The 26,417-nt window shown below is 38.9% G+C and overlaps 1 protein-coding gene across 1 annotated transcript in view; it reads right to left on the minus strand.

Moving 5' to 3' along the window:
• The window catches only part of UNKL (unk like zinc finger), a 129,435-nt gene extending 103,018 nt beyond the window's left edge, over positions 1-26,417 (minus strand). Inside the window, 14 exon segments of the mRNA XM_065732666.1 lie at positions 103-282; positions 284-316; positions 2,268-2,376; positions 5,582-5,747; positions 6,962-7,024; positions 9,073-9,261; positions 10,775-10,887; positions 12,862-12,946; positions 16,240-16,357; positions 17,082-17,217; positions 19,140-19,273; positions 21,407-21,583; positions 24,568-24,777; positions 26,259-26,417. Of these exon segments, the coding sequence (XP_065588738.1) occupies positions 103-282; positions 284-316; positions 2,268-2,376; positions 5,582-5,747; positions 6,962-7,024; positions 9,073-9,261; positions 10,775-10,887; positions 12,862-12,946; positions 16,240-16,357; positions 17,082-17,217; positions 19,140-19,273; positions 21,407-21,583; positions 24,568-24,777; positions 26,259-26,338 (1,793 nt within the window). The 5' untranslated portion in view covers positions 26,339-26,417.

Here is a 26,417-nt window from a genome sequence, read left to right on the forward strand (position 1 = left end):
CAGATGAAGCCCAGGGGAATTCACAAATCCTGGGGCTGAACCCCCCCGACCTGCCATCCATTCCCCTCTTACAATGCACGAAGTGCAGCCTTCGACTTAACTACAGAGTTGTGAGAAGAGGCAGAAGTTCCTAATACGTTCTGTTCTGACTTCAAAGGCTGAGACTGCTGCTGGTGAGGAACCACAGCAGATGAAACAAAAGACTGAGAAAGCGACTGTGAAAGAGAATTGAGTGGAGAGGTTGAAAGGGATGATGATGAATGTAAAGATGAGGAATGAACAATTGACAGGTGCTGAACTTTCCAGTAATCTTTTACTTATGCATGCACAAAATAAAAAAAAATAGAGATCAGTTCCAAAGCAGGACACAGCTCTGCAGGGATTATAATACAACAGTGATTAAAGTTCAACTGTACATTCCAATACCTTCCATTAATGGAAAATATTACTTACCTGCTACTGTAAAACATATTTTAAAACTCAACACTTAGAAGTAGTGCCATCATCTGCAGTTACAGGGAAACTGTTTTTCAGATCAGTTTATGTGACTTTGAGTTACAGCCAACTAAAGCAGGTGGACAAACTGACTGCAACTTAAAAGGAGCACGAAAAAATTTGTTTTCTATTTTAATACATAAAACTAGAGTGGAGAAGGTGAGACCACACCTCGAAAATGTCTTACTCCAGAATAATCAGAAATGCCTCAATTGTTTTCTTCTACTTAGCTTTGTTCAGTAGATTTCATATGTACCAAACTCTATAAAAACTAAGTTTGAAATGAAGTAATAATCAAATGAATGTACTGTTTGTAATTTTCCAAAATAACAGGAATAATAAAAGTTCAGTACTTATTAAAAAATGTAAGTTAAGTTTGCAATTCCTTAAATAACTCAACAGATGCACTGAATGTTTCTGATCAGGAAACTGTTCAATATTTATTGCAAAGATTTTACTGAGTAGCAATAAAAATGACATCACCTCGTTTTCTGAAGAAAATAAAGCAGTTGTAGTGGAAATGCAAAGTCAGAGCTTGAAGCAGTGACTGGCACTGGTGGGAAGGCAGGGCCAACACAGGTGGGCTCAGGTGCACGCAATGAGTGCAGCCAGGATTCACCCCTTCCCAGACCTCATTTAAGGGTTGGCAACCCTTAAATCCCTGCCTGCCTGTGGCCTTGTAAAGGTAAACAGCACCTTTCCATCATTTCTGCACCGTGGCTGCTGTGCTCGGGCTCGTGCTCACTGCTGCAGCTGCAGACTTTGCCACCTCACTGTTGCCATGGTACTTCATCCCGTTATAGCATTACAGCGGTCAAATGAGTTATACTTAAAAGCACAAGTCATTATTGTCATTTTCTGTTTTGCTCAAAACTGATGGATTTGTGTCATCAGAGGAAACATCACTCCTTTTGGAAATATTTAAAAACCAGAAGATGGGAACGCTCATTATAATGCCTTCAAAATGTATCAGGGAATGCTCGGGAAGCGCTGGCAAAGTCAGCATCCTGAGCAGCTGTGTAACATACAGGACAGACCAGAGAGATGGGTGATGCAGCAAACGATGACACCGCTGTCTGCAGGCGAAGCAAGGAAGCAGCACAGTAAAGGCAGTTGAGCTTAAAAATCTGGTGCAGTAAGAACTCTCAAACTTTAAGAGCCAAAGACCCCAAGCAAACACTGTTAGGAGCTGTAACAGAGCCATCTCTTTTCTGGTACTTGAATTATTCCTCACATCCACTAGGATTTCACCCAGTGCAGTCAGCGAGTGTGCTGAGTAGCAAGGCTGTGTGTGAGGAGAGGCCGGGGCTGCCCCGGGCCCAGCAGCAGTGCAGACCTGCTGCAGCACATGGCCCAAGCCAGCAGCAATGGTGGTGCTTCTGGGAAGACATGCAGGAGTGCAAAGTGCCACGCAGCAGCAAGGAGTAAGACAGAAGGTATAAGAAACATCCCTGCAAACACAGACATCAGGGAAGAAAGAGCAGGAAGAGCTGCTCCAGGTATCACAGTAGGGCTGGCCCTGCAGCCTGCAGTCAGTCCTTCCATCAGCTCTTCAGCCCACGGCCCAGTGGGCATGCTATAAAATCTCCTAATAGACTGACCCCTTCCAAAAGAGACAGGATGACAGCAGTCCAACCTCTCTACATCCCAAAATGAAACAGAAAGAACACAGCTGAGAACCTTGCTCCACAGTCATGTAACTATTGTGATGAGTAAAAACTCAGAAAGGTAAGAAATAAAATTACTTTTAGTGTTATGTAGTTTGACTTTACAGTTTGAAGCCCTTACTTGCTAATCCGAGGTCACTGGCTTCTTGATCTTCCAACTCTCTATTTATGGATGCAACATTCCCACCGTTAAAATGTATATCTAAAGCTGAACCTGTTAAACAGAACATTGTGTTAAGCAGTTATCCATGTAACCATCATGATGGCCGAAATGAGGAAACTTGGATTATTTTTATTAACATCTCCACCGTAAAAATCTTTAATGCCTGGTCATGACCTAAAGCACAGTACGGATGTACAGTAAGATAGTGCCCCTGTTTTCTAATTGGGAAACCTTCTATGTAAACTATTATAGATTGTTCAGCTGTGCAGGTAAGTATCGATGCTACATGTTCAGTACATCTGTGTCACCTGTTGTGCTTGTGTGGAAGCTAAAGGAGGAAAAAGAAAATGCAGATACCTATATAAATACATTTCTTCTTACTGAATAAAAGCAGTTATTGTACTTGAGAAAAGGTACTGCAAATGCCCCTTAGTACAGTCTGCCTTGGGGGCAACGAACTGAGTTCTGTAATGGCATACAGATGTTAAGGAAGGTCAGAACAATCGTTAAGAAAATGTGCAATATTTTAAAATAGAGCAAAAGTCAAAAGCAGTATTGGGACTTAAACTGCCTGGCGTTTCAAGGCCTATGTGAGGGGCAACATGAAACAGTTCTTACACTTTCTAATAGACCCATCCTAATAAAATGTCAGGAAACGGAGAGAGATTTTTTTCTCCTTCCTCTTAACTTTTCTCCACAGGAAGGGATGTAATTAACAAGTTGTGGTCCTTTAAGCTAAACTTTAACACTTTAAGTTAAAGACTTTCACTAAAGCTTTCCTGTTCAGGAAAAGAACAAAGTCTGCACAATACTGATCTTACAGGAAAGAAATGGACCATCAGCAGTCAGTGATGGTGAATCACCTCTGTAAAGAATCTATTTAATGCCAAACATCATTATTAAAAACTGAACCCAAAGCCATAATGGGCTGATAAGGAACAAACAGAAGTAAAAGACACACTGCATTGTGTGTAACTTTCCACAATATCCAGAAAGAATTTCTCAGAGCCTCAGTAATTGGACAGAAGCCTCTCACAGCCTGAACACTGAGAACTGCAGGAAATGTGCCAGAAGTCAGAGGCAGCTGTAAAAGCACTAAAAGTGAGAAAAGGAAAGGATCACTTGGATCACTTATGCAGGATTATTACGTATAGGCATTTTCTAACACTGACCAGGTTATCTAACTGACTCCATAGCCTTAGTGCTCCAAATGCAACACACAGAATGGAACTTCTGCACCCGTGAGCCCACTGCGCAGAGCAGAGTGCAGCAGGAAGCTGCATGATGTGTCCAGGACAAAATACAGCAAGTCCATACACTACAAAATGACACCCTCCTCAAAGACAAGACAGCTGAGAATTTACACAGCTCTGTGTGAAAAGTTACTGGCCTGGATCTAAAGTACAGAACTTTACGGAATTGCACGCAAATAATAATAATCCTTATCTGTCAGCAGTACTGACAAACCAGGTTGATGTCCAGAAGCTGGGGGAAGGAAGCTGTCTCTACAGTGTAATTTTGACCTGAAAGTATATGCCTGAGACTTCTAAAGTTTTGCAGCAATAATCTCTTGGAAACAGCTGCCTAAACAGAGCCCTTCTATACAGTACAGTAAGGAAAGGAGGGCATGGCATCCTCTTCTTCAATGGCTCAAGGCTTTCAGTGGCCCTGAATGCTATTGTGAAACCCAGATTTAAAGCCCTCTTGCATAACAGGTTTTCCATGCAACTTGCTACATGTTTCCTTGCCTTTGTCTCTTACAAAGCTGAAGGTCTTTCTTTCACAACACTTCAACCTGCATGGAGCCACTGGGGCAGAATGTTTCCTCTTGTTCTCATGCTCATACTCTCACCACCTGGCACCTGCAAATCCCAAGAGCATCGTCATGGCAGATTCACAAGGAAACCAAAGCACATTGGTGTGAGCATCATCTTTGTCTTTCTCCCCTCTTCCTTCCCCTGACTGTAAGATGTTTCCACAGCTTAACAAACAGCATGCAGCACCATCCACTGGACAAAGCGTGTTCCAATTAACACTAGTACAATTTCCTAACTGGGAAGATCTAATAAGGCTTCTGGGATGATCTTGTTAAACAGCTACACCACCAATACAGTTGACAAGGGAAAAGAATTATGGGGTAGGGAACTGCCCACCGTGCTGGACAGGACGACCAAGAAAGGATGTTCCTCTGCCCTGACTTCCACTTCTTTTCTCACCTGGCATTGTAGACAGCTTTCCCTGTCCTTTCTTTCTCTCTCTCTTCTGACATTTCTGTTTTCCTCTGTAAATGACACTCACCACTGTGTTCCATCAGCAGTGGATCCTGCTAATCACTCTTCCTGCATGTGAACCTGTTTCAGCATCCTTCATGCAACACCATACATGTGAATGAGATTGCTTTCTTTTCTTGTGTTTGTCTTTTATTTCAGAACAAAACCAGGTTATTCACATTATCTGCCTTGTCTGGCAGGAATAGCTTGCAGTAACACACCTTCCATTTATTCCAAATGCAATTGGTGCATGAAGTTACTGTGCAAGTTCCCCCTTTGTTATTAGCAACTTGGATAGAAAATCAGTGTCTAATTATTATTTATTTAAAATCTCCTTTTAACATTTTCCAGATAAGAAGCCTTCCTGGTTGGAACTAAGGGAAAGGCTCTGGGTTAGTAACGCAGATTTTTTGAATTGAGCATTTCCTGAATTTGTCTCATGTATCCAGAAAAAAAAGGTTCCTCCTTTTTGTGTCCTTTCAGGTCGGGTGCCCGTAAAGGGAACAAAAAGAGGATTTTGCCCCTGAACAGACAAATAAGCAGATGGGAGATTTTTCTTGTCTGCCTATTTTCCAGTCTTCTTGTGAAGACAGTAAAATCTGTATCTGCACCTGCTAAAGTAACCTCAAAAGAGAAAAAAAGTCAAATCTGAGCAGCCCACCAACACAAGTTGAGGAGATACCACTTCTGTTTCTAGGAACGTGGTGAGATGCATTACTAAAATCACTGTCCACTACCAATGAGAAGTTCCATTTTAAATGTCCCATTTACTCATTCCTACACTTACACTGGACAACCTATGAAAAACAACGATTTTTTTGGGGAAAAATATTCAATTTAAGACTCAGATATTGCTTTTAATTAAATATAATAAAGTTGAGTATATACAAATGTCTTTACCAATACTCTCTTCTGTACCTACATTAAAATGAAAAGAACTTGAAAAATAAACTACATACAATCAGAGAGTAAATGTTCAGACTTACCTATAACTGATTCAACTGTGTTACCAGCAGAATAGAACGGGAGAGTTTGGGTGCTGATAATAGAGACAGTTGTAGGAGATGAACTATCTGATCCAACACTGGAGGCCAGACTGGAAGTTATACTTGAAGCAAGTGGGTTAACCACTGAAAAAACACTGAGATGGTTCTGCTAAAAACAAGAGTATGTATATTTGTGTGTGTATACTTACACAAACATGTGTAAGCACATGAAATAAATACAGTGTTATTACAGAAGTAATTATTTTAATTCAAACAGAAAGAAATCCAGAAGAAACCTTCCTTATCATTTACCAGTGTGGTTGGATATTGCCACCATAAAAGGAAATTCTGCTTTCAGAGAAAAGGTATTTAAATACCTTCAAATGAGCTCTACAATCACAGTTAGCCAGCTGAAGCCTGATGACCCTTTTAAAAAGGGAAATATCTATTGACCAACCGTACCATTCCATTATATGGTTGTATACAAATTATATTCTAGATTTCTTTATTCTGCAAAATTTCCCATTTAATCCAAATGCAATTGGTGCATAAAATGATCTTCAGTTTAGAGAGGGGAGAAACTAAACCCCACAGCACACACCTCTGCTACTTCTTCCTAGCTGAAACCTTCCTTCACACAACTCATATAACACCCTGAGTCAGATGGGACCCACAAAGATCATCAAGCCTAACTCTCACAGTTCAAATCATATTTCTCAGAGCACTGTTTGAATGCTTCTTGAAATCCAGCAGGCTTAGTGCAGTGACCACTGTTCTGGGGAGACTGTTCCAGTGTATGACCATCCTCACAGTGAAGAACCTTTTCCTAATACCCAACTGGATCCTCCCGTCACTACTAAATGCCCTCCCGTTGGGTCCCAGAGAGATCAGTGCCTCCTCCTCTGCTCCCCTTGTGAGGAAGCTGTAGGCCACTGAGACCTCCTCTCAGCCTCCTCTTCCCTAGGCTCAACAAACACTTCAGCTGCTCTTCATACATCCTGACTTTCAGACCCTTCACCGCAAAACCACCGAATGGCTGAGGCTGGAAGGGGCCTTCAGAGGTCACCTGGCCCAACCCTCCTGGTCAAGCAAGGCCACTTAAAGAAGGCAGCCCAGGACTGTGCCCACATAGCTTCTGAATACCTCAAGGAGGGAGATTCCACACTCTCTGGTCCAGTGCTCAGTCATCCTCATAGTAAAGAAGAGTTTCCTGATGTTCAGACTGAATGTCCTGTGTTTCAATTTGTGCCCATTACCCCTGGTCCTGTCACTGGTTGTAAATGTTTTTCAGACTATTTTGCCAAGTACCACAGAATTTTGATACTGCTTTAAAGAATAATCCAAAAGGACAAAATGTTAGTGTGTAGCTTTCATCAATACCTGACTGTTGTCCTGTTCATTTTTTTTCTGCTGATTCTCAGCTGAGAAGCTTCGCTGCTTTGCCTGAAACAAGAAAAAATTATGAAATACATGAATGTAATGAGTCAGTGATACAAATATATAATCAGCTCATGAAGTGTCAGATACATCTCTGTAATGATTTCTTAAAAAGAGGGTGACTTAATTTCCCTTCCTGCAGTTCCATATGGAGAATTAAATATCAATGATCATAGAGTAAATTAGCATATAGATGGAGCCCATAGAAATTATTTCTAGCAAAAAAAATTGAATAGTCCTGTTAGCATTATGATGTGACTGAAATAATACGTTCTGAGTGCTCGCCAGCTGCTGACTATTTCTCCAAGAGGTTGGGGGGGATGGAAGCCTGAGTTAGCCCGAATTTTCAGCTGAACTGCTTGCATTTTCTCTTTAAGTAATTGTGCTACAAATAATGAACAAAAAACAATTCAAATATAAAGGCAGATTTTACTTGAACACCATTTTGAAATAAAGTCACTTTTAAAAGCACTGAGACATACGTTCATAAAAAGGAGCTGTAAGTACTTTCTCTGCCACTCTGTTCTTGCAGAGCAGGATCAAAAGTATTTCTGTTCTTTTCAAAGTGATTTCTTGAATCACAGTATACTGCATGGTCCTCTCTGTCTCTTTAGGAAGAAGAGTTATTTCTGCTGCCTTTGAGCAGTTCTGTGTTTGTTCTTTTTTTCCTTTGAGAGATTTCTGATCTGTCTTGTAGTGAATGCTCCCTATCACTCAGACACAGACTCATTTCCTCTATGCCTCCCATCACTCCACATTTTCTTTTCAGTTGATAAACAAATCACTGCCTCCTTTCCAGGCATAGCCAACATGGCCAGTAAAATGTAAGTATGACTTCTTTGCTGCTGAGAAGCATGCTCTGTAGCAGCACGTTACACACTGACTTTCACCAATGTTATACTGTTTCTCAGTGAATGCTGACTTACCTCCTGAAAGCAGCCATTTATTTGGTACTGTTACTTCCATAGCATTTGATCACCCATCCTTTAATCGCCACAGTGGGAGCTAGAAATCTTTCTTGTCAAAATAACCAGACCTCTAATTTACAGTCTGGCTGAACATCAACGTTCAAGAAAGTGACCATGCCTGGAGAACTTCACTGTAATGAGGTTTTTACCATCAACTACAATACTTTATCATCCACAAAAACCCCTTCTCTTCCTTTTGTTCCTCTTCTGGTTTTTACTTCTGCACTTCCCTGTGCATCTTGGGATACAGAAACCATTCCTGACAAATCACAGTTTAGCAAGACAACTGATGAGCACAGCTCTGTGCCATTGGACTTTCTTTTTCAAAACCGTTCCTTTTTGACAATTACCACTGTTACAGTACAGAGACACTTTTCTACACTAGGTAAACCCTTGGCTTAGTTTTTCTCTCACCAGTCACCACAGCTGCTTCATGTGTGTGAAAAATATCAGTCTTCCCTTCTCCCAGTTGTCCTGAGCATTTTTCTCCCTTCCCCCCACCCTAAGGATTATAACTTCTCACCAACTTCAATTTCAGCAGCCCTCCTTCACTTCTAATGCCACAGATCTCTCTCTTCCTTTCTCAAGCTCTCTTTGTTCAAGAGGATCAAGCTATTTTATCACTCATCTGTCTCAGCAGCGAACTTGTCTGCAGCATATGCAGAATGAACTTACTCAGATGAAATAAATTTCAGAACTCATAAACAGTCTAAACAGGCAGAAATTAATGCATATTTTCACCATTACTTTCCAACAAAAAAATAAAACGGAACCCTACCAAATCTAGCTATGTTTGGGTTTCTTCAGTTATCTTCATTTGTTCTTGGCAACATGGGGTTAAAAACCACCATTGCATTCCTGCAAAATTATGATTTACTGCATGCAGCTGAACTTCAGTGAGTATTCTCAGTCTCTGACAAATGCAATTCGATACAGTTTTTAGCTCACTACAGGAATGCATTCCTGACTTTGTGTTCAATAGTATAAAAAAAAATCACTGTAGATACAGGAGATAGAGAACATTTTCTGTTTAATCTAATTATTTAAGATTGTATTTGTACTTCTAGACCCATATTATTCACATACCTGATCCTCTCGTTCAAACCCTGGTGCCTTAGGATAGCTAGATGTTGGTGAAGAAACACCTGAAGTGCTAGACTCCGAACACACAGCACCGTTTGCTAATGATCTCTGTCTACAGAGCGGTCCAAGGGGTGACAAAGAACTACTGCTACCAGAACCTGATGTTACAGGTGGACTTGAAGAACAGGAAATCTGTAGAAGACAGAAAACAGCATCTAATATATTCTGTAGCACTTTTCTCCCTTCAGAACACAACTACTTGAAATTATAAATTAATGTCACCTTTTTCTTAGTACAAAGCTAACTTCAGCATATTTGTATATATTTTTGGTATAAGCTGAAATAAAGTACTGGATGACAAAAGTGAACTCAGAACTATTGTAATTTGTCTCTGTGCACAAAATGACTTAGGCAGAAATTACTCCTCTTAATGGAAATATATATACAATAAAGGTATACTTGCTTTCTTAACGCCACGACTTCCATTCAATTCTGTATTTTTTATTTAAATTTTGATGCAAGCTTTATACATTTCACACTTCCAAAGAACTCACCTGGATCAAGCCAAACAATTTAAAAAAAATAAAACACACACAGGACACTGGCAAAAAGCATCACAGTCCCTGTTTGTAAATTTCAACCATTAATGTTACTCTAATGCTCCAAAGAATGTTCAAGTATTTTAATCAGATCATGCAGGATTCCAATAGGCATCACACAGTTAAACAACTCACTCACAATCAGAGAAATGTTATAACTGCGCAGGAAGGGAAGGAAGGAAAGTAGACACTGACTACATAAACATTACTAGAAACCAGGTCACAGCAGATGCTAATGGTGGATGTAATAACGTTAAAAAAAAAAATTAATTAAATACCTAAGACAGGAGACCAAACTGGTAATAAGAAAACAGGAATTGAAAATTCAGAAAAAAATATAACCGAAGTGCAGGTGAAAGAGTGGCATGACATTATGTCAGACATCTTTTGCAGTCACCTGCAATCAGACTTCAAGGAGAAAGTACAGGAAAGGGGACAACTTTTGCATTTCCACACTTGAACAGTAGTACATGTGGTCTCAGTGAAAACAGAATGGAAAATACACACCACATTAATCAGGACCCCAATGACTCTAATAGAAAAATGCATGCATATGGAAGATTTCTTGTGGCTGGCAGGCACATTAGAATGGTTAACTAAACCATTCAATACAGGCTAAGAAGCTTCTGGAAGAAGAGGTGCTTTCATGAATCTCTCCTGAAAGGTCTGGAACCCTAGCAGCAACAGCAGGCCTCCTAAATAAAAAGGAAACTTCCCAAAAAAACCAACAAACCTCTCTCAGAACCTCATAGTCAGCAGACCTCTGCACTGGGGCTAACATAAGCTAACACACTGGCACACTGGTTATCTTTATTATTGAAGGACAGGAATATGAAGCTACAAGAAAGCAAGCCAGGAGTCATAACAACTACACAGAGAAAAACAAGGACAGAAAATACAAGTCATACATAATTAAGTCTGGTTTCCAGAGCAGACATTCCATTTAAGTTTTCAAAACCAGTTAAATATTACCACCTGACATTTAATAGCTGTTATTTTTCTCTTTTGTTGAAGTACAAAGAAACAAAGAAGAGAAATTTAAGAAATAATTATATATTGGCAGAGTGATGATCAGTACTAGCTTTTACAAACAGATTTACACTTACATTTCCAGACTGCCCGCTGTTACTTGTAATGCTGTTTGAGGCACTCAGACTGCTGCTCCATTCATTTGCCATTCCTACGCTGTCTGTTGCAAACAGGTGAGCACCTGGCTTGACTGAAAAGTAATAGCATCATAATTACCAGGTTGGTACTGAATTTGCTATTTTTTTTCCTCCTCTCTCCAGTCTAGAACCACTTACTTAATAATAAAAAATGTAAAGATAAGCTTTTCTTGCACTACTTCAGTTAAAACTGAATATAAACCTTTGAGAAAATTTATTAACTTAAAAATTATTCACTTCAATTATTAAAACTTTAATTATTAAAATTTATTAACTTGAACTTAGATGCAAATTACAATTGATTACTTGTTAATTTTCATACCAGAAAATTCATCTCAAAGTAAATAAACCATTCCTTCCCAATTTCCTAAAGGGTATTTTCTTAAACTTTCTCAGATATTTGATTCTTGAAATTTAACTCGTTAAGGAGATTTAGTCTTCCAAGTTTTACAAACAAGTGATTAGTTAACAAAAAATGTTTACTTTAGTAAGCAATTACGTTTAATGACATTCCTCCCTTCATAATTCATGCATACAAAACATCAAAGTAAAGGAGTCAGGACTGAGAAAAAATCTCTTAAACCCGACAAATCCTGCAAGATTTCTTTCATCTCTTGCCACTAATGCATTTCTGAAGGGGTAAAAGTAAGCTACTATTTAGAAATCAGATGTGAACATTTCTCCCCCAGGAACAGTAAGTAGCTCTGCTACAGTGTATGGATGTGCAAGCTGTAGCCAGAAACAGGACAAGTGTGAGATCTCTTCTTCACTGGAGATTGTGTAGGTGAGAACTGTTTTCAATGGTGCAGATTTTTTCTACCTAGCACTTCATTTATCAAAACTCCATCGATTTCTTACTATGTGGTCAACTTATGTCCAGCCAAACCTCACGCCGTCACAGGAAAGGCACTGTTTGGTTCCTACTCTTTCTTACATCTTCATGACTTGTCTTTCCCTGGCATAACCACATGCTCCTCTAGTATTCTGTAAATAACGTTAAGTAGATGTAGGACCATAAGAGGGTAGTGTAAGAGTGCCTTCCAAGGATTTCAACAAACAAACAAACAATCTCTTATCTCTCTCCAAGGAGTAAAGGAAGAACAGCATTATTAGATTTTGCTATTCTGCCTATTAACAGTAAGTGAGAGAAACACATTACATTTGAAACGTTTGCTTCTACAACCATTCTGATTTCTTCTAAGAGCAAACAGGACAGTGTTTAACTGTATTTCCACAGAGACCTATAGATGTGGTAGGAGGTCACAACTGATAAAACAGCAGCAGTCTCACATGGTGGCCTCTCCTATGGGCATCACTGAAGCTACTGAAAACCTGTCTTGGAGGAATAGTAAAATTCATCACGGCCTTAAGAAATAAGGAAGAAGAAAAAAAGAAAACAAACAAAAAAATATGTCAGCTGACTGTGAAGAACTCACTGAGGGAAGAGCAGGAAGACTACTATGGAGAACCCGTGCCTCCCCAAGCCAGTTCAGCACAGAATGGTACAAGATGCTAAGAAAGGTATGAATGGTGGGAAGGGTTCATGTACACAACTAGGGCTATAGGTAAGTAATGCAATAAACAGAACATCACATTTGCCTGGACACAAACACTGACATTACTTATGGCATCACAGAAATCTGGAGTGTTCCAGAATTGCTTGGCTCTCTAATCCTGCTCTTCAGCAGTTAACAGTAAGCTGGTGTCAGATCTTTATTAATTTTGAAGTTAACTACTGTAGTTTCAATAGGACAACTAATGTATTTACAAAAGTCAGACAGGTATACATTCCCTAGCATAGGGACAAGCTGCATTTGTAAGGAAAACTTCCTGCTTAATCCTGCTGCAAAACTGATGCAAATTCAGCTAGCTAGCTTAACAGTGTCATATTTGGAAAATATGGAATGAATTTCTAAAAACAAGCAACATCAACTGCCATTTGCTCATTAAAATGAAGGGCTTTATGTCACTTCTGCTAAATGTGCTTAGAAATAACACTGACAGAAAATAATAATTCTCTTCCTTACCTTCACCATGTGCAAATGCACAAAACGGACCACGAGGGCAGTAACCTGTCTGGCGCATATCATTGCACTTTGTAGATTTATATATCTAAACAAAACACAAGTGTGATTAACCAAAGAATATTTCCCACCAAGCAACAAAACGGACAGAAAAACCTTTAAATGAAAAGTTCTTAATATTTAGTAGCAATATATTTAATACAGTTTTCTCAGAAAATTCAGTTCTTGCATTTTTTAAATCAAACAGGAGAGCAGAATAGTAAGAAATGAAACCTCAAACAGCAGAATCCTAACTTCATTCTGTGTAAGAATATTCACAACAGTATTTTAGAAAAGTGTTTTTTTGAAAACAAATTTTCAAAGTCATTTACACCACTGTAAGAAATTTCACAGGAGAAATGATATATATACTAGAATGGCTCAAGAAAAAAAGCAAAATACATCTCTAATATTCAAATCTTCCTAACGTTAAAATGTCTTTCTCTAATGTGAGGCATGTGAGAACTGAAGCAGCACTGGCTGTTGAGGACAGCAACCATGCTGTAAGTTGCACATAAGATCCAGGAGTAGTTTCCTGCTCTAACAGGATCTCACTTATCTTTGTATTTCACATGGCTTGGACAAAGCTGACATACTAGAACAATGCAGACATCAGAAAAGCAAGAACCTATTGGAAAGCAGACAGATTCTTCTGATAATTAATTCCAGGAATTTGCAGATCTACAGCAAATGGCAGTGGTTCCCCAAGCCCTGGCACACTAGGGTATGCTGTGTAAAAGAGTGCTCCTTGGACTCATGCTTTAGAACAAACATGAAAAATAAAACTATATGCTCAGAAGTTAAAAAAAAAACAAACCTCTGTTTTAGAGTTAATTTTAAGCATATTTGATAAACCTCTCTCACAAATGATTTTAATTGAAGCTGAAAAATTAATTCCTTATATTCATTACTAGCTCATGCATAACAACCAAAGACCACCCAACAGACTAGAGTAAGATGTTAAATCACAAAATTAGTGCCATTACTGATTACTATAGAAATAATTCATGTTTCCTTGAACACTGAATAGGAGACGAAACACCCCCAGCACAGAGAAGTAATCACCCCAAGTACACACTCTACAAACAGAGCAGTGGGACTCATCTTTCTACCAATTTCACTGGGAGCTATCAAAGGCATTGCAAAACACAAAAGGAGTGATTTGTGGACACCATATCTGAACCAGGAGAAGAAGTTGGATCCTTCTCTTCTTGTACTCTGATTACTGGTAAACATAAAAGCCCCAACTCTGTGTATGTTACATTTATTATGCAGAAGGAAAAAGAAGTACTGAATTCCAGATGGTTCCAACAAAAGAAAAACCTACAAGCTGAGTCATAATTAGTGGTCCTAATCTCAAAATCATTCCTAATCCTGTGTGATACAGAGGTGTGAAAAATGCCTTCCGATAAATACTACTATTGTAAGAAGATGTAAATAAAATCAAAAGATTATTGGGGGGAGAGCTGGCACTGGTTCTGGAGATGGCCACATCACCCACACACAGCAATGTTACAGAACACACAGCAAACACTAAGAACTAGCTAAGAACAGCTAATGGAAATAAAGACAGACAAATACTGATGCGATCCACTACAGCTGATGTGGGAGCACACTGCCTTTGTTTCAGGGCCAGGAAATGAATCAGGCAATTGTTATGTGAGAGTTTTTAAAGAACTGGCATATAAAACAGCTCCAGTTGGCACATACTTTTACTAAAATTCACGTCTAAAGCACTACATATGGCTGAGGTAGATTAGGTACAGCACCCATTAAGTTTGAGAAGAGCAAACAGTTGATTCAGACCACTGTGAGTCCACCAATTATTCTGTCATAATTTAATTAAAGACAGAAAGAAATGGAATAAACTTAAAGGTACATTTGGCAAAGGCCTGTCATGGTAGACTCACAGAACTTCAATAAATCAAAGATTCTTCTCTAAAATGAAGAAGTGGTCATTCTATTAAGACATCAATAAACAATGTGGTAACAGTAATCAATTCAGATAATGAAAATTATGACTATTACCAATGTTATCTGCTGTTAAACAAATGGGTAGATGACAATGACAAGAAGGAAGGCAGCAGACAAGATAGGCATCACAACTCAAGCCTCAGCCTTGTGACTTATTTTAGTATTTTTATTAATAGCTTTGTCATAATATAAAGTATGATAGTTATACTAATCAGGAAGATGCCACTATTACAGAAAAGGGATGGAATATAACGTGGAAGAAATTAGATAATCTGCAATAACTTCATACTGTAAAATCTCTAGCAATCAGTAAGGATAGAGAAATTCTGGAGTGGTATCTCAGGAGTGGAGATAGTAAACACCTACCTAATATAAAGAGGAACAAGTAACCTGATAGGGAACATGTGATAAGGAAGAGTTTGAAAAAACCTTAGAGTCAGTATTCTGAGTTTATTTTAGAGTGGTATGCTCTTGAGATTACTTGAAAAGTCTTCATAATTGGAAGAGAAAATAGCAACTACTTGAATGGTTTTTGCTTATAACTTATTAAGCTTTGAATTTCCTAATGCAAGCAATATTCTGCTGTGAATTCTTTATGCCCATTCCAAGGTCCCAAATCCCAAATAAATACAAAATACTGTACAGGAAGCTTCTCACATAACATGTACTTTCAGTATCATGCTTTTTTTTCCTCCATTATCTGGAAAATTTAATCCCTTCCTAGCACTGCAAAATATTTAAATCTCAGCAGATAATGTGGCACTGCTCTCTTCCCTAGCACTTCATTTTTATGCTCAAGTATCCAGCAAAGTTACAGTGAGTATACCTACAGAGGAATCTAAATTCATATCCTTTTGCTGGAGTGCCTTAATTCAGCCAGTAGTAAGAGTCACTACTCTTTCCACTTTCTCCTGAGCTATTCAGATTCTTGTGCAATACAGCTTTGAACAATATTCAAAATTGTAATTTGTCCCAAGTTATTGAACAAATGTAACTATTACTGAATCTGAAAGTTAGGTAAAATTTATGTCCAAATCTTATATATGGGCAATGAACATGAAAAAGGGTTTTCATATGAATAATGTAAAAAGCCAATCCAGTTATAAGATTAAAAGCACCCAAATACTGCAGCGAATACTAATTCAATTTTAGTAAGCAGTATAACAAAAATGTCTATCAGTGAAAACGACAGCAGTAAAATAAATATTCTCAGCAAATTTTGCTTAAACCAATAATTCAACAACTGGAAGTGTTGCATGACTTTTCTCTCCAAATGTTAAGTATTTTTCACATGTATCATCTTTAATAGATACTCAAGTACATAATAAATTTAAAATCACCAAAAGTAAGAAGAAGCTCATTTCTTACCTCAGGATGAAACTGCTGCTCTGTACGAGAATGACAGTATTGACAGCTATCCCCACTTTCACACCTTGAAGGTTCACCCCATTCATCTGCATGTTTTACATTGGGGCAAGGAGTAGACCTAGAAACAAACGATGCCCAGAGCATGTTTCTATCTAATCCCTAGCAGAATTCTCAAGCAATTTCCCATTAAATTTGAGGAGCTTATCTTCTGGGACCTATGGAGTTGTAAATTCTGAGAGGGATCAGCTTTTGTCTCAGACAGAAGGAGAAGTAGCAATCCAGCTTTCTTCTGTCTGGTGACATTTATGGACAGTACTGAGATTGTCAAGCAAAACCTATCAATTCTGAAGCCTATAACACAGCATGATAGAACACCAAAAAAACAAAGAAACCAACGTTTCAGAACGACAGGCTCTTTGTAAAACTAAGCAAAGAGATGCAGAAAAGTTTGGTCCTAAGAGTACTGCTCAGAAACAGAAAATCTTAGGAGTGAAAACAGAAGAAAGCCAGAAATCGTATCTAGCCTTTTCCCAACAAAGAAGGTATCACCTGGTGACTCTTAATTTTTGCCAAAAGTTAAGAGTTTTCATTCTTCACTCGAAAAACAGAACATTTTTTATTACCATTTAATGTTTTTATTCTTCAGAAGTGACTGAACATTCTGAACAGATGATTTTTTTCCCCACACAGAAATAAATGAAAAAAGAAAACAAATAGCAAGGCTACTGGGAAAGAGATGCTTTTATTCCATTGGGAATACCCATAGCATAAGAACCCAAACAAACTAGTCCAGTAACAACTGTCTTGACTGACCAAAAAGTGTATTCTAAATATGTAGGTACCTGTATTTGAATTTCCTGGGATTCCGTCTTCTATCTCGACTGTTGTGATAGTGGGGACATGCGTACCCCTGGCGGCAGAGTCGGGGTGGCTTTGTGCATTGCTCTGTCTTGTAGCCAGCTAATACAAAATTTGTGTCTGTAAACAGTCAAAAATTAAGAGAAATAAACAACTAAATTTTGTATTCCGAGGGCCTCGAGTTTGCTTAGGAATCACTCTGTTTTGTAAAAGAAGTTATGAATCACAGACTCATCCATCCTTACAAAACCAATTAAGATCAGCATTTTCTGAAATACAAGTCCAACTTCCATGTAAACAAATCTTCATCACATTTATATTCTATAGCAACTGCACAATAAAGTACACAAATAAAGAACAACCAAGCCTGGTAGAGAAACTATCCAGAAATTCTCATTATTTCTATTCAACATTTTGAAAACGAAAACCTTAAGCTATACCACTCGTTTTAGTAAGACAAACACTGAAACCATTTCAAGGTTTATATCTACGTCTTTTCTTAAGTTTAGCACTGACAGTCCTTGTTTCACCAAAACTTCTTTCATGATAAGGCATACTAAGACTAGCCACTGAAATCTTCCTGGATATATTCTAGAGCCTCTTTTCAACCCCTGTGCCTTTATCCACATCTTTGGTTGCAGTAAGGAGGAATTAGGATGTGAAAAAAGGTTCTGTGTAGAAACAGAAAAACAATGGAGCAAACGAATAAATTAGAAGGCAAAATTTGGCTAATTGTCAGCATGGGTTTGTGAAGAGTTAAATATGCCAAATCAACCTAATTTCTTTCTAAGGAACAAAAATGGTTTCGGGTATAACAGAAGCAATCACTACTATGTATCTTGACTTTAGCAAACCTTCCACTCTGAGTTGTTCTCAAAAACAAGTACAGCAAGATTCCTTCAAAATTTGTGGAAAACAAGCTGAAAAAGCATTCTCGGAGTCATTAACAGAGTACTTTAAAATAGCAAGGATTACTGATCAGAGTATCACAGAGTCTGTGTTTCCTTCAGTCCTTTTCAATAGTTCCATTTAAAACTCAGGAAAATAAAGCTGAAATCACCAGCTGGAGGATTATTTTCAGTCTCTAGCAATTACATGCAACCTCACCACACTTAGTAGGATTGAAAGAAGTCACACAGTATTACATAACATAACCCTGTAGCAATGCAAAGGATACAGTAAAAATGCTTGTAGTTGGTTAATTTTGCTGTATTTTTCTTTATTTTTTACTTTCCTGCACCAAAATATTCCATTTTTTTTTAATCTAAAGCTAACAACTACAGTCTATAGATTTTAGTACTTAAATAACTGAATTCATCCTCTATCAGAATAAAAAAATAAAAATAAAGCAGGGACACTTCCTCAGACACAGTATCTTCACACCTCTTCCTGCTGTCCTCCTGCTAGTTTCAAAATTTCCTGCATGGACAGTAACTGTATCCTGCAGTCTTTTCCACAGTAAAACTTGGACAAGAGATCTAATAACATGCAATTGATATTAACGTCTTTGGCAATGTAAGAAGCAAATGAAAACCAAACTTGAAAATCTTAATAAAACCAAGACAATTGATTTTAAGCAATCCAATGTATAATGTTTTCAAGACACTCGCATCTGAATACTCTCCTCCAATTTTCTATTTAACATTCTGCTTCATTCCCATTAGTCAATCTCAGCAAAGAACAAAGGTTTGTTAACTACTCAATTAATGAGTTGAAAAACAAAGTCTCTGATCATTATTACTAAGCACAAGCCAGAACTCCTACTCCCCTTTATGAATATTTTTTCAATTAACACAAATTAGCAGTATTGGCATTAACTGAGACAAGTTAAAACATTTTCAAAACATTTTCAATTTACAATCTCAATATAAACGTGACAGATTGTATAAAAATGTTCATAAATATCTATATTACTTATATAAACCGATTTTTTACTCTATTACAAAAAAGACTTCTGAATGTCTCCCAGGTTTAGACCCAGGATCAACAAATTGGATCAAACACCATCAAGGAAACAGAGAAAGGAGACAGGGTAACATTACCCTGCCATCTTGGATCTTCACTAAGGATCTTCTCAATCATTGCTTGACTTGCTAAATTCCCTGGTTGCAGATCTGGAATGCCTTCACCACATCCTAGCTGCCCATTCTGTAAAGTTTCCTGTGCCTGAAGTTCTCTGGAATGGGGAAAGAAAATAACACTGCAAAACTGCATAGCTACAGTAACACTATCTGTCCTACAAAATTCTTGTCCTACCAAAATGTTATCATTTAATCTGGATGCTAACAAACGTAAATTGGAATAAAAAAGGCAGATGGTCATAAGGAATAACCATGTCAGAATGATCAAAGAGAACATGTGAAGGAATGCTGGCATTACATATAGAGCCAATGTTTGTACCAGCAGCACACCTCAGTGAGCTGATGCTGATATTCCATACATATTATTCATTACTAATATTCTACTGCCACATACAACATGGTAAAAGAAATAACAGAAGTTACAGAAAGTACTTGTGGCTCACTGTACCAGTTTGCAGGAAAAGTATGCCAGGACAATTGGGAGATCACATAGCAAATTATAATCATTGTACAGAGTACCTCTTCTGCAAATATTTATAACTTGTTTTCAAGTAAGCAATGCAAGCTTGGTGAAGAATCAGAATGACCACTACTTCACCAAAATTTGTTGTATTAGTGCTAAGAAACCTCTATAAAAAACCTGAGGCAATTTTATTACACCCATTTTACAAAAACAAACTGTACAGAGTTCAACAATGAGAAATGTTCAAAAATGACAAATTGATTAAAAAAAAAAAAGAGAGAGAGAGATAGAGAGATAATATACCATAATTGTACTAGGCAGACTTTGAAGCAATGGAGAAACAAGGTGAGGAGCCAATCACCAGGGGTGGATCTACAACAGTCCATCTTCATGAGAATCAAAAGCCCCTACTTTCAATTGGCACTCCTTTATCTAGGCACAACAGGAGTTTATCTTCTATTTCAAAATATTCCTACTCCAACAATCTCTGAAGGAATTTGATGGCTGACAATGCAAATAGTTATTATTTACATATAAATTCAGGAACTTCCCTGCTCCATGCTACCTTCCAAGAAAAAGACAAATGTCTAAGAGGACAGGAAAACACAACAAACCTAATTACAAGACAAGAACTTTTTAAACTATTGAAATATATATTTTACAGAGACAAGGAATGTGCAGGAAGGAAAACAGACACTGTTCCCAAAGAATGCATTTCCTTTTATGTGGAGGTGAGAAGAACAGGAACCTCAGGTGAAATAAAGTTAATGCCTACATAAATGATTCTGCTATAACTCCTATGCTCTGCTTACCATGAAAAACCCTAATATTGGTGGCCATATTAGAGCAAAACCATCACTAAAGATTGTTTGGACTTCCTTATGGAAGGCAGATGTCTGAGATCAGGAGAACCACTGGCATATGACCATTTTTCTCAAACACCAAAGCCTACTTTAGGTTCAAGCTGTTAAAATACAGACTTCTGTTATGAGTGTCTTCAGCACCATATGCAGCCAGTCACCAATAAACAACTACGTGACATTTAGAAAACAGAGCTTGGTTTCAGCATTGGAATACACTGGTTCCTCATTCTAATACATGACACAATTACAGAATATCTTGAGTTGGAAGGGACCCACACTGATCCTAACATCCAGTTTAAATCTTCCCTGATGCAGGTTCATGCCCTTCCCTCAGGTCCTGCTGCCAATCAACAAAGAGAAGAGATCAGTCCCTGCCCCTCTGGTCCCCTCATGAGGATGCTCAAGGCCACCATGAGGTCTCCACTCAGTATTCTCCAGGCTGAACAAACCAAGCAACTTCAGCTGCTCCTCTAATTCTAAAAGTTTATGTCCTGCCCTCTAATTCATATATGAAAAAAAACCCAACAGCAGAAAGCAAGATATCAAACACAAAGTCAGAACCTGAAAGACGGCATAAAAATTATAAAATCTGAAAATATAAAAACCACATGCAAACTGTATTACAAAGCATAAATGACAGAAGACAGAACATCTGGTCTTTCATTAGCCCTAAGAATTACATATATGGCTCTTCAAACTGCAAGTCACAAAATGCTAGCGTTTGTGTTTCCTACCATGCTTAGATCTGCTATCTTGATGCACAGTGAAATGCATTCTTGTATTTTGCAGTTACAGAGGAAATCATGCTTTTCATGCAAAGCATGCTATATTTTCTGGTGTGTAGTGGTAACAGACATGGTATTTTCTGCTAAACAGGCTGCAGAATTGGAAATACAGACTACCTTATATCATATACTGGAGGTCTAAGGTCATGTGGCCCATGAGCAAAGGCACAGTGAATTCCATTCTTCACGCAGTGACCCCGGGCATCTGTTTCATGAATGCACGTTCCAGTCTTGTAATATCTGAGATGGTATTTCCTTTCTGTATCTCCTGTTGTTCGATGTAGGTAAGGGCAACTATATTGTAGAAAGAGGAAAGTTTAAGCTTTATTTTTAAACATTCAACTCTAAATGACTCTCTCATTATCTCGTAACAAGCAACTATGCAGGATTCTTCAAATAGAAATTGTCATAAACCAATTACCATGACAGATCAGATAAAAAATGAAAATTTTTAATCTACTTCCTAGTCTGCTAAAATCACAGAAATTTACATGAGGCAAGCTTTTACAAAGATATTCTTAATGCTGTGAGCACCCATGTAAGATAGCAACATCTGAACTGAGAAATGACATCCTCCTTACTGACACAAGCTTAAGGCATTTCCTCACTACAAGAAACTTTTTGTTTTCTTTTTTTCTGTTATTTTTATTTTTTTATGCTACAGTTATCTACAATCAAGGGGTACCTGAGGCACCATGATGCTTTTTTTCTGCCCGACCCTTATAGGCACAGAACTTCTTGAACAACCTGACAGCAAATTTAAATTAACTTCTCTACGAAAAGTAAGAGAAAAATTGTTCTATCAGCAGTAAATCTTTGTAGGCATACTAACCACTTTCAAGACACAATTGTGAGGCCTGGTCTGTACTTTAAGTAGCTAACACCTTGTATGGATTATAATTCATATCAGCTGTACACAAATGGGAAAGCCACCACCAACAAAAGCTAATACACAGACATGTCTGCTCTCCCCAGTGTACTTCAGCGTAATTAATTATATTAAATTAATTATTTAATTAACAATATATTTAACAAAATAACAAAATAATTTATGTGCAAAAATTCACAAGTCAGTATATTAAAATCAAAATGCTAAATTTTTCCTATAGAGATAAGAAACCTGTAGCTTGAACTGATTTCCAAGAATTGATACTTCTATGATTTCTAAGATGCAAGTTTCTTCCTTTAAGGAATTTAAAAACACTCAATCAAGATAAATGGGTTGCAGCCAGTGAGTGTACTTACACCTCTTTAAATCCCAGGAGAATTAATTAGCGAGAGGACTAATTATACCAAATTCAGTGCTACCACTCATTCTTTCAGAGTAAGACAAAACACAAACTACAAACAAGATCTGGAAGTAGTTTGTCCACACTTCCTGGTTCTGTGTGAAAAGACAGATGGGATGCAATTTTTGTTGGAGGCATTTCAGTGACTCAGCTGAACTTTGTAAGAAATGCTTTGTGATGTGTGACCAGCACTGAGCAGCCTTCCTGTTCTGCTAGAATGGCTCTGATACAGAGAAATGAGAAAACTGTAAGTGTCTGCCTGATACTTTTGCCAGCTTTAGTCTTGTACTGAGCTCGAAAGAAATGACATTGCAATCTGAGATTAAATGTTGATTACAAACTATAGCATATGCACACCACAGTGGTGAGAACACCGTCTTAATCTTATGCTTAACACTCACTCCTCCATTTTCATCTGTTTAATTTTGCTGGCTCCTACTGAAAACAAGAATTAAATGTCTCCCACACAGAAGCGCACAGGTTCACACCCCACTGCTCGTCTCTGTGTCAGTGGCCCCTTACTGGATGGCAAACATTTTTGCTCACATAGCTGGGCTTTTTCCCTAGAGAAATTACCCATCAGCAGATGTCCCATAAAATGTTAAGGCCTTCAATTACATTTAAATGACTGCTTAAAAAGAGAGAGAGACTTATGGAATACAGATATCTTGTCAGACAAAACTCAGCTCCTTGCATGCACAGTGAGAGGCAGAAATACTCAGGTCACAACTTTTCCCATGTAAAGACAAAACAGATACAAAAAATGAGCTGATAAAGAAATACAATCTGTCTCACAAGAGTCTCATGTTTTGTCTGGCCCAAGACTCAATATTTATGCCATCTACAACTATAGCAAAAGATTGCACAAGCTTTCATCTCACTTCCCAGCTCTTGAAGCATCCCCATTTGCTTCTAACAGTGCAATCTTGCTCAGCTAACATTCTTTTAAAAGACTGCTTTCTTTTTCTTCCTTCAGCACCAGTGTCTATCACTCAATGAAAAGTTGATTTTTGCCCCAGTCAATAAAATGACATGAGCATCCACTACTCTTTTGATGATATTCAAACAAGAACTGCTCACATTCATGGGTGCTTTACAAACACCTGAAAAGGTACATAACTGTTCTCCTTTAAATCATCCCCAAAGATATTTTTTGCTTTTTATTTTGCTAGGGCACAGTTCTAAATATTGTCACAGCACCTACTGCTTCTTCACTGTTCACCTTCACTTGTCACCTGTTGTTCAGTTTGTAATTCCTGGGTGAAAAATCCACCTTTTTTATTTCTGTGATTACACCCTGGAACACAGACCTGACCTGTGACAAGAGCTGCTAAACACTGCAAGAACTAAATTAACTGTCTTCACATTGTGAAACAGGTGAGCAGTGTAACTACGTATTTCCTATATAACCAGCTCCTCTTTACATGACTGCCTGCCACACTGCACTATTTGCTCACTCTCACCTCCACAAAGCTTCACCCCCTCCCCACGTCTTCTGCGGCCTGTACCTAGAAGAGACACACGTGTCCCTGGAAAAGCAAACCCTAATGGTCTAGCCAGATAACTGATATATGAACTCCTTCCTTTCTTCCATTCTGCAGAGGCAACGTAAAAGAGTCCTTTTCCTCTGCAGCCAGTCAGCCTCTACACAATGCAGTTTGCACATATGATTTCAGAACTGTCAGGACAAAAATGCAGCACAACTGATAGAAAGATGTGCAGGGACAACAGGAACGAAACTAGAAGAAAATAAATTCATAACATTCTGCTTTCAAAATGGTTACAAAACAATATCATAGCTCTAACTTCACAACAGCCTGAAAAACACATGCTTACGTAAAAGTGTATGTGCTAAAAGTTGACAAATCAGTCACAAAAAGTTTTCTCAAACTGCAGAATCCTATCAATCACTTTTGCTGAGGAAAAGTAACTTCATTCTGTGAAGTCATTAATACTATCAACACCTAGAGACTGAAAGAAATCACTTACTCATCTCCATCTGGGCAGATTCCTGTAGTCTCATCATATTTTGTACAATAAACATCGGGACTGTAGTTAAAAGTTCCATCACGCCTTCGTATAGGTCTACGACGACGCTGATTTAGGAAATGCCAATGAAAACAGGTAAATGGTCTGTGCTGGGTACACTTGTGCTGCAAAAATAGAGGGCACTGCTCTGTCCTAAATTCCTTTAGATACCTAAAAAAATTAAACTGTGTTACAAGTTTATCTTATCGGAGGCACATTTTTACAGTACTAACAGGGCACTGGACAATTCAGTGCATTTAGCCCATAAGATATTTTACAAATGTACCTGCACACTGTTTTAGCTCCTATGCATAGTTAACCATTTAAGAGCTGTACGAATACTTCTGAATGAGTGACTTCATTTTTGATGACAGATGTGTTACAAATAAAACACAACAGAACATCTGGCAAATTATTCTGTCATGTAATCAAGCTAAAATCAAATAAATAAATTAAAAAAAAAACAAAACAGTTTTCAGAATTTTCTCCTAAGTAACCACTAAACAGAGATCATAAATCCACTAAGGTATCTGAATAAGCACTCACACAACTTGCTGCCACACAGCAATAAAGGCTATTTTAGCTAAAAAGCACACCTAGCTTAACCAGGTGCTTAATCACAACAATCCCCAGTATGTGGGCACTCTGTATGGAAAGCCAGAGGACTGACAGTAGTTCAAGGTTATCAGGGGCCATGAAACTTTAGCAAACTTGTTATAGGGAGTGTTGGGTTTGCACTGAGACAGTCTGAATGTCTCCTTGGAGGTTATTTAGGAGTAGAACAGTTGAGCTGTTTGAGTCGGAAGGGGTCCTTTTAGGCCATCTAGTCCAACTCTCCTGCAATGAACAGGGACATCTACAGCTGGATCAGGTCGATAGAATCATAGAAACAAAGCAAGTTGGACAGTCCTCCATGGGCACCTCGAGCACTAAAGCTATTTAGGAAGTTTGAGCCATTTCATAGATCATGGCAGACTGGGCGTTACTACGCTATTTGTCAAAGGATACAAGACAGCACTCCTTCCCGTCTCTTTATATATCCATCAGCCAGTTTAACTAGTTTGTTATATCTCTAAGGTTACGGAGCACGTGCATTGGCAGGAGTGCTGGGGGACTTCAGAGAACCTCATATTTCCCAGAGGTCTCAAGAAGGGTGCAGCATGTCTACCGGGTACAGGGGACTGAAGGTACCAGGCAAGGAAAGGATCAGAGAGAATAAAGGGCATCTCTACAAAGCTCTGAGAAGAATCTTTAAACCGATCTGAACTGCAAAGGACAGGAACGGAACTTCCAGACGACCCAAGTCGGGGCCGCAGCAGGATCCAGGCAAGCAGCTGTATGACTGCGAGCGCTGGGACCCTGCAACAGTCAGCGCCACATTACCCCGCGTCTGCGGGGAGCGGTCCCACGCGAACAAGGACGCCAATAACGCCAGAACGCCAAACCGAGGCCGGGCCGCCTCTACCCGCCCTGCACGGAACCGGGCCTCCCCCCGGCGGCGGCAGGAGCCGGGTAAGAAGCGGAGCGAGGCCCAACCGCACAGGAGGCCGCGCGGTACAGGCCTGGAGCACGGCCGGGCCCTCCGCCTCGGGGCCCTCCCCGCGCAGCGCTGGGTTCCGCGAAGCGGGACGCCTCCAGAACGCGGTACGTACGTATAATGCGTCGGCTGCTCGGTCTGCGGGGTCCCACCAGACCCTCCGCCCCGCGGTACCGCTTTCGAAACGGACGGCATCGTCCCCGGCGGCCGGCAGTGCGCATGCGCGGGCCCGGCCGGCTCCTCCCCTCAGCGGGCGGCCCCGCCCACCTCGCGC

This window comes from Cyrtonyx montezumae, unplaced genomic scaffold, assembly GCF_038088225.1.
Source record: "Cyrtonyx montezumae isolate F1298 unplaced genomic scaffold, pur_monq_1.0 scaffold_16, whole genome shotgun sequence".
NCBI classification, from domain to species: domain Eukaryota; kingdom Metazoa; phylum Chordata; class Aves; order Galliformes; family Odontophoridae; genus Cyrtonyx; species Cyrtonyx montezumae.